Raw genomic sequence first — 9,631 nt, 5'->3', positions numbered from 1 at the left:
GGGGCTACAAGCAGTGGGGCCCCAGTGCAATGAGCATATCTATCACCTAGGTCTTGGTTTTTAAATGCTATTCTTTTTTTTTTTTTAAAGATTTTATTTATTTATTTGACAGAGAGAGACACAGCGAGAGAGGGAACACAAGCCGGGGGAGCGGGAAAGGGAGAAGCAGGCTTCCCGCCGAGCAGGGAGCCCGATGCGGGGCTCGATCCCAGGACCCTGGAATCATGACCTGAGCTGAAGGCAGTCGCTTAACCAACGGAGCCACCCAGGCACCCTTTACATACTATTTTTTAAAGAAAAGAACCAGGGCTCCTTGGAGAATTAATTGATTCCAGGGCTGGAATAGTGAAAATACAAGATGAGCCTAGAGCATCTTGTGCTACCAGAGTGCTTAAAAACAAACAAAGGCATATCAGAGAGACAAATCAACCAGAGAAAAATCCCAAGCTGAAACAACTGAAATAACAAAATAACCATAGTATTGAATTGCAACCCAAAGAATTATAATACCATCAATTCTTGGCGACTATGAATAAAGCTACCATAAACATAAACAGATAAAGTAGTTTCAGATTTTTGTATGAACACATTTTGGGAAAATTGCCTAGCAGTGGTAAACAAATATCCATGAGTCTATACTGGTATTAGTAAGTGAATAAATAAAGAAATGGAGTTGGGGGAGAGAGAAGTGACAACCCTGTCTTTCAGAAGAATTTCAGTTTTAAATATAGAAGGAATATGGGGAATGGGAAGTAACTGCTGCAGGCAAGATCCACCAAAGAGTGAGCAGAACTTAAAACAGAAACAGGATATTTGCATAGTTTCCAAGTATCTCCCCAGCACCTTAGCCAAGGGATCCAAGTTAATGTGACCATAGAGATCAATATGTACTTTTCCCCCTACCCTGAACCCAGTGTGTTGTTAGGGCTCAAACGCACCACCTGGAGATCAAGAGTCACATGCTCTATGGACTGAGCCAGCCAGGCACCCACCAATGTGTTTTTTTTTTTTTTTAAAGATTTTATTTATTTATTTGAGACAGAATGAGAGAGAGAGAGAGAGCACATGAGAGGGGGGAGGGTCAGAGGGAGAAGCAGGCTCCCCGCCGAGCAGGGAGCCCGATGCGGGACTCGATCCAGGGACTCCAGGATCATGACCTGAGCCGAAGGCAGTCGCCCAACCAACTGAGCCACCCAGGCGCCCCACCAATGTGTTTTTGATAGAGAAAGCTACATTAGTACAAACACGTCAGTAGTATATAATAGTAAACATCTTTTCATAGCTACTTCTTACATTTCTAGAGCACTTTATAGCTCACAAATCACTTTCACATACATATTATCTCTTTAATCCTTGTACCAACTCTGAACATTCTGCCTTTTATAGATAAATGATTTGCTTCTGATCAAATGGTGGATTGATGGCAGAGCCAAGAATCTAGCGCAAATGCTCTGAATTCAAGTCCGAATATCTTTCCCAAGAAATTATTTTAAAATACTAGGAACCATAATTAATGATTATAAATGGCTCTAAGTAAATATAGAGAATAACAGGCATTTTTAAATTTTTATATATATTTAAGAATATATATCATGAAAATATATATAATAGATAATAGATATACCTATATCATGTTTCTCAAAGGGTTCCTTTAACTCTGGTAAGATAACCTAGAGGTTTCAAAGGCCATACTGAAACACCTCTGTATGGCATTAGGAGAAATATACTATATTCAGAGTCCAGGAGTTAAGTACTTTGCATGCTTCATTGTGAGCTTGGAAAAAATAGAGGAAAAAATTCTAAAATGCTTGTGTCTGCTCGTAGGTAAAGTAAAGCAGACAAAGTGGCTATTTAAAATTTATAGGCACTGGGGACACCTGGCTGGCTCAGTCAGAAGAGCATGTGACTCTTGATCTCTGGGTCTTGAGTTCGAGCCCCATGTTGGATGTAGAGATTACTTAACAATAAGTAAATAAATAAACTTAAAAAAAAAAAAGGCCTGGCTATAAAATTTACAGGCACCAATTAATAGGTTGACAGTATAAAACAGAAAAATGCTCTTTCGTGATCATTCACATCTGTAAATATACGGCTAGCCTGTCTGTTGATACCCAGCTGGTATTGAGTCCTTAGTAATATGATCAACAATAACCCTGAAGTACAGATGAGGTAGATATGATTATTGTTCTGTTTGCAAAATTTGGCTACCAATATCTAATTCATTGTGGGGAAGAAGATAACCCTTTCTAGAAAGCACAAAATATACAATGTCCAGTAATAAATTAATACTGAGTCATGATCATAACTGAAAGTGAAATCTTCATTATTTGATCCAAAATGTTTTTTATATATTAGATTTTATTTATTTATCCATCAGAGAGAGAGCACGCAAGCACAAGCATGGGGAGTGGCAGGCAGAGGGAGAAGCGGTTGAGCAGGGAGCCCGATGCGGAACTCGATCCCAGGACCCTGAGATCATGACCTGAGCTGAAGGCAGATGCTAAGACTGAGTCACACAGGAGTCTCTATTTGATCCAAATTATTTAAATTGTTTAAAAGAGATATTCAGAGAGGTAAATTATTCTTGTCAAATTCTTGTTTTTCACTATTTTCAAAATAATTTCCACATTTAGGTGGTTGAAGGATAGAGCCAGAAAAAGTATTACTTAGTTACAGTATAGCACAGTAGAATAATTCACAGCTTAAAAATGCATATGATGAAAGCAGAAAACATCATTTTTATCATCATAAAGCCCATGAATATATAAATATCAGCCTCTTTGTTTAGAGATAAAATTTAAAAGCAAGACAATAAAATCAATTATATGCAACGATTCTTATTGCCTTGGGTATCATTGCTGGTGTCTGTTTGTATTGTAGGAGAAGGAATATCAGCTTCTATTCTATGTCTTAGCTTGTTTTCAGAAAAGGTTAGGTCCAAAATACTGTCTTTTAAGTGAGAACTGGAGTTGAAATAGCCCATTTCCTACGTATTCTTTATCACCTGACCTTGCAAATTGTCTTCATTGACTCCGAATAAGGTTCTAAAAAGTTGAGTGCTTACCTTGTGATCAGGGTTTTGTTAGGTTCAGAGCAACTGTGAAATTTTACAAATTACCATTTTGACTCTAAAGTCAGTAGGGGCAACAAGCTGTTCTAACATAGTCTGATGTGGAGAGGGGTTGCAAAAATCTCTCCTCTCCCCACTCTTGATTTGCATGTAAGCTCTACTATGCCATCAGGGTCAGGACCTGGTTCCAGTATTATTAAGGATCATTAATTATTAATAAACCTAATATGAGGCAGACACTGTGTTGGCCCCCCGGGGTATAAAATGGAGAGTAAGGAGGGTATGTTTCCTGTCTTCACTGTATTTGTAGACTGCTGGGGGAGAGTGGTAAGAAGCTATTACAACTAAGTGTGACAACTGCCATAGACAACAGTGACCTCTTTAACTTTGAGTAACTTCTAGAATTCCAGTCTTTCAAACTGTAGGTTGCTACCCATTAGTGAATCTTAAAAGTGCATTTTTGAGTAATTTTTAAAAAGTAATTAAAAAATCAATGCACAAAAGCAGAGAGAATGATACAGCGAGCCCTGTACCCCCATACCCCAGGTTTAAGAATGAATAAGATTTTCTTTTTTTTTTTTTTTTTAAGATTTTATTTATTTATTTGAGAGAGAAAGAATGAGACAGAGAGAGAGCATGAGAGGGGGGAGGGTCAGAGGGAGAAGCAGGCTCCCTGCCGAGCAGGGAGCCCGATGCGGGACTCGGTCCCGGGACTCCAGGATCATGACCTGAGCCGAAGGCAGTAGCTTAACCAACTGAGCCACCCAGGCACCCAAGAATGAATAAGATTTTCATTTTAAAAATGAAAATGGAAAGGGTGCCTGGATGGCTCAGTCGGTAAGGCATGTGACTCTTAATGTCAGGATCATGAGGTTCAAGCCCCATGTTGGGCGTGGAGCCTACTTAAAAAAAATTAAAAAGGAAAAAGAATAGGAAAATGGGATAGTTAAAAGAGTAAAATAGACCAGACTAGACTAGGATGGGCTACAAAATACAAGAGTGCATTACACTATGAATATTGCACATAGTAAGAGAAAGCATTGTTCCATAAAACTTGTGTGTATTTACTGAATTTAAGATATTAAAAAATGTATAGGACTCTGTCAAAATTGAAAGCCACAGTATCCATTTGTATTCCTACTGTGAATACAATGCTCTGTAAGAAGGGCTCTGCATAAATGTTTGGTGATGACAATAGCAATAGAAACGTGAGGAGCTAGCAAGAAGAAAATTACATATACACGAAGTCAACTTTTTAAAACAGGGAGCTGGCTTACACGGTAGTATTTTCATGCTAATACCTCTATTACTCAACTAATGTTGCCTAAGAACCTACTCTGTTTCAGGCGATATGCTAAGTGCGTGGGATGTAGAAATAATTAAAACACAGCCCTTCTTTCTCAGAACTTGCTATTGTTTGGAGACACAGCTGGGGAGAATAGTCTCTCCTCCATGTAAAAGAATCAACACTTGAAAATGCTCATCTCATTATAATAACTTAAACACACACACAAGCACATGCCTGTATAGCTGTATTTAATTGTTTTGTTTTATACTAATGAGATTATACCATATATATGAATCAACAGATTGTTTTTCATTAAATAATGTATCAGAAATACCTTTAAAAATAAGTACACATAGGGACTTCTGGGTGGCTCAGTCGTTAAGCATCTGCCTTCAGCTCAGGTCATGATCTCAGGGTCCTGGGATTGAGCCCCACGTCGGGCTCCCTGCTCAGCGGGGAGCCTGCTTCTCCCTCTGTCTGTCACTCCCCCTGCTTGTGCTCTCTCTCTCCGACAAATAAATAAAATCTTAAAAAAAAAAAATAAGTACACACAGTGTTATCTCATTCTTTTTAATGGTTATATAAGTGTGAATATCATAATTTACTCATTTCTCACTAAACAGGTTATCCTAAATGTCTGACCTATGACAAACTTGTATCTTTATACACCCTTGCTGGCTGTTCTATAGGAAAGATTCTTCAAAATGGGATTTCTAGATGTTTGGTCTTGTCTTTTAATGCTGTCAAAATTTTTTGCCTTCCAAAAAGTTGCTCATTTACATAACTTACCCACCATTGAATAACTATTTCCCCATACTTTCATCAACACTATATATTATTAGTCCTATATGTTATTAAACTTGTAATCTCATGGTCACAGATCTCTCTGTTTTTAAATTTTGCATTTCCTAAACTACTAGTGAGATTGTCCACCTTTTTATAAATTTATTGGCTATTTTTTTTTTTAAGTGAAGTGAAAGTTTATTAAGTGAAGGTAAGAACAGAAAGAAAAAAAGCTCTCTCAAGTGAGAGGGGTCCTGAATGGGTTGCTGTATTGACTATTATTCTGTGAGTGTCCTTTGTATATCCTTGCCCATTTTTCTATCAGGTGTTTCATTACCAATTTTTAAGAGCTCTTAGCTTTGGGGGATACTAACCTACTGTATATTGCAAATGGTTTTCTCTGTCATTTTTATTCTAATTTTGTTCATGCTGGTTTTGTAGAACTGAAGTTTCCATGTTTATGTAATCACATCTGTCACTTCTTTCTATGTGGGTTCTCATTTTTATATTTTGCTTCAGATGCACCTCTCCATTCTAAAATTATACAAATTACCTCCCATGTTTTCATCTAGTGCTTTTATGGAGTAAAAAAATGTTTCTTTCTTTAACCTAGCTGGAATGAATTTTTGTATGTAGAGGGAGGTAAGCGCTACCTCCCCCATTCTAGCACTGACCAATGGGTAGACAGTTTTCTTGATGCAATTTGTTTAAAATTTAGAAGATAACTCTGAAAGGCAGGATCAGCCCCACATGAACCATACAGACTGAAAGTAATTATTACTATTGAATTAGAATATATGCTGCACAAAGAAAGCTCTGATGTTATCGGTGCTATCATCCTAGACACAGTTATAAGGAAGTCTACAAGTACATTATTAGGAACTCTCCAAAAAGTGGCATTTTTGGTAAACAATTTTGTATTAATATGCTTTTTTGTACATGGTTCTCTTAATGTGATACCTGGGTAAAAATATACATATTTTATAAACAGGTGGAAATAGTAAAAAAAAAAAAAGGGGGGGTAAGAGGTTGAATGGTATGGAAGCTACCACTCTGGGCTGGCTAGCCCAACAATCATTGCCAATCCCCTTTCCCTTGCTTGCCCACACAACACCTGGAAAAGTTGACATGCTTGATTTCCCAGCCTCCTTCTCAACCACAGTGGCCATGTGACACAGTTCCAGCCAATGGATAGATAAGTGCAAGTCTTCTATCAGATATGTCTGGCCTCACTCTTTTCCCCCTTTTCCTTTTCTGAACTCAAACGCCCCAGACAACCTGTGTCTAAGAGATAACTAGCCACCCTGCTAAGTGGAATGGAAACAGAAAAAGCCTGAGTCTTTGATGACACTGGAAACCCCTACCCCCATCCTGACCTGCCTGGAGATTTTTTATTATGCAAAATAATTAAATATCATAATTCCTAAGTCACTCTTAGACAGGTTTCTTGAAGCTGAAAGTATGTTTAATTGGTACAAATGATGTGAACCCTATTTTCTGGGAACAGTGAAACAAAACATTTTAATATTTTTTACTAATGCATTCATGATGTTAGCATAAATTATTTCTAGAGATTACTTTTTATAGATAAAGACAAAGAAACAATTTAAAATGATAGAATTTATTTTAATATATTGATATATATGTATGCACATATACTATTTTAAAAATAAGCATGTAAACTATAATCATTATAAAACATAAATCAGCCTTAATTTATTATTATCAGAATAAAAGAGCATGTATAGACCTCAGTCTAACATTGTCGCATTTGCCTTTTAAAGTTAGAATACATAAAAGATTTTAGCGCATTGTATTTTATCTTATTTCAGTTTTCACATTATCATCATTAGGTATAAATACCCTTAGGAATGTGCCAACTTATAACTTACATTCAAATAACCAAAGTCTCTTAACAGTTATTAAAGTACCATTAAGTCACCTAAAATGAGTAATCTAAAAAAATACCAGCCTAAATTAAAACCCTGAGGAATTAAAATCTTTTTTACACAATAGTTTTGGTTAAGTGCAATTCCATGTTTGACTACTTTATTTAAGGTCATACTTGGTAAGGCATAGTAAAAATAAAATCTACATAAGTTACAATTTAAATCTATATTTCATTTCTTGCTACAAAGTTGTTTTGTTTCCCCAAAAAAGTAGTTTTTGCATGTCATTCTGGACCTCTTCACCACCTGCTGGCGTATCTGCTTTATATACAGTAGTTAAGATTTGTGCACTAAGCTGAGCTGCCTTTATATGGTGGTTCAGACAAAATGCACCTGAAGAGCTACATGCTTGAGAGTTCATGTCCATGCTCAACCATGGCCTGCACAAACTGCTTGAAGACTCGATCCATGTAAGTGGACTGCCTTGGCCAGATTCCCTCCAGAAAACCAATATGGCCTCCATAAGAAGTAAGGACCAAAGCAACATTAGGGTTTTGCCTGGCAGTTGCAACTGGAATAGCTTGGGGGAAAAAAGATGAGGGAACAGGGGAAGTAAGAGAAGGAAAGGAGAAAGAAAAATACATAATTATTACCGGTTTCTATTAGGAAAAGTACATGCTTTTATTATTTCCAATCATTATAAACTGAAACACCATTACATAAATAAATATTTGTAATAAGTATGGCTAATGGAATAAGTCTAATTCATATCAACCATTTATATTCAGTTATGTACTGAACCACCATTTTTGGAAGAATCAATCCAAGTGTTTACTCATAACATAAAAGTATAAAAAGGCCCAGTCTTGTTTTGAGAAAATAAAGTAAGGTAATTCAAGGAATGGTGAATACTTATATTATGCTATAAGATTCCCACTTACGTATTACACCAGGCAAACAACAACAACAACAACTAATCTTATCACCTTTGTGAGAATTATAAATTCATTATGTATGACTTTGGTTAATTTTTTTATTTTTTTAATTTTTTTAATTAATTAATTTATTTTTTTTAAGATTTTATTTATTTGCGAGAGAGAGAATGAGAGACAGAGAACACGAGAGGGAGGAGGGTCAGAGGGAGAAGCAGACCCCCCGCTGAGCAGGGACTCGATCCCGGGACTTCAGGATCATGACCCGAGCCGAAGGCAGTCGCTTAACCAACTGAGCCACCCAGGCGCCCCTGGTTAATTTTAAGACGGCATCTGTTGCAGATGTGGACCAATATGAGAAATGTTAAACCAAGAAATGTGCATGTAAGGTGCATGAAATACATTAATTAACAGTGCATTTTGGGGCTCCAGAATGAGGGACAGGAGTGTGACACAGTGGGGAGCCTCAAGGACAGCCACCCCTCCAGGCGGGACCAAAAGCATTTCACTCTGCTCTGAGAAAACACCATTGAGTGTCACCTCAAGCTGCTCTTGGAAGCCACTGTTTCCCGTCACATACAGGGACAGAGGCTCTAGCTCAGCTCAGCTCACTTGGAAAATTGTTCAGTCATGCTTCTGAACATCGGTGTGCTTCCTGCCTTCGCTGGTGGCTCAAGGGCATTTCTTATACAATTCAGCCACTCGTACTGCAATGTGTCTTGAAAACATTAGGTGAGGGAAACTTGGCTGTGCCCTACTCACACCTGCCTGATAGAGAACAAGCCCTCTAGTCATTAACAGTTTATCAGTATAAAAGGTCTAGTGTGAATCAGATCTGCAGTTGCTGTGCTGTCTTCAGTGGAAAAAAAGAAGTGGCAAGATGCCATTTTTGTCTGTTGATGTGGTAGGATCCATCCAGTATTCCAGCAGAGCTGTTAGCCTTGAGCAAGGAGTACAGATGGAGGGCATCCTTCTCACCTTCCCTCTCTCTCTGGTGAGGCTGCTGGGTTGTCCAGATCAGACAGACCAGCCATGGCCTCAGCCTCCCGGGTTGGCTTGGAAAGAGTCCCGATTTATATCACTTACTATCAAACATCTGATTATTTTAATCTGTGGCCATCTAGTACAAAGGAAGTTACATCATCTAGATTCTAGGATTATTCCCTGCTTTGGTAGGGACCAAAGAATAGTAATATCCACTTCATATTTTCATAGTCAGAATTGTAAGTGATTTTTAAAAAAATCAGTTATTAAGCATTCCATCTTATGGAGGCATATGAGAAAGTAAAGTCTATTATTCTTCATTATAATTTGGGGATAAGTTTAGGGTATCCATGAAGTATATTCAGCTCAGTGGCTTGCCTGTCCAGTCACTAAATCACTACTAATGTGACGGGAAATCATCTTTCCTCCTTTCTCACTCCATTTACTTGCCCATTTGGTTGCTCACGTAGCTGCTCTTTCACGCATTATTTCCCACTTGCATCCATTCTTCCATCCAGCCAACCACCAGGTATTTGTAAGCACTGACCACACTCAGGTACAGTATAGTGATGAGGGATAAAGTAGTGACTAAGTCACACCCTTACCTTCATGGAGCTGAGTTACCTGGTCATTTTCATTGAGGCAGGGAGTAAATTGTCTTAGGGGCTAATTTTTTTTTTTTTTT

The 9,631-nt window shown here is 37.8% G+C and overlaps 1 protein-coding gene across 2 annotated transcripts in view; it reads right to left on the bottom strand.

Annotated features, from left to right (window-relative positions):
• Window positions 1–6,746: 6,746 nt before the first annotated feature.
• ABHD3 (abhydrolase domain containing 3, phospholipase) overlaps window positions 6,747–9,631 on the bottom strand; it is a 44,440-nt gene continuing 41,555 nt past the window's right edge. For both annotated transcript variants that reach the window (XM_034996339.1, XM_034996340.1), the window contains one exon: window positions 6,747–7,610. In XM_034996339.1, the coding sequence (XP_034852230.1) occupies window positions 7,432–7,610 (179 nt within the window). In that variant the 3' untranslated portion in view covers window positions 6,747–7,431. The remainder of the gene's footprint in view (window positions 7,611–9,631) is intronic.

Source organism: Mirounga leonina, unplaced genomic scaffold (genome assembly GCF_011800145.1).
Source record: "Mirounga leonina isolate KUSES-001 unplaced genomic scaffold, KU_Mleo_1.0 Mir_93, whole genome shotgun sequence".
In the NCBI taxonomy this organism is placed as follows: domain Eukaryota; kingdom Metazoa; phylum Chordata; class Mammalia; order Carnivora; family Phocidae; genus Mirounga; species Mirounga leonina.
The sequence above is the reverse complement of the archived record's forward strand: the minus strand, read 5'-3'. Positions and strand labels throughout refer to the sequence as shown.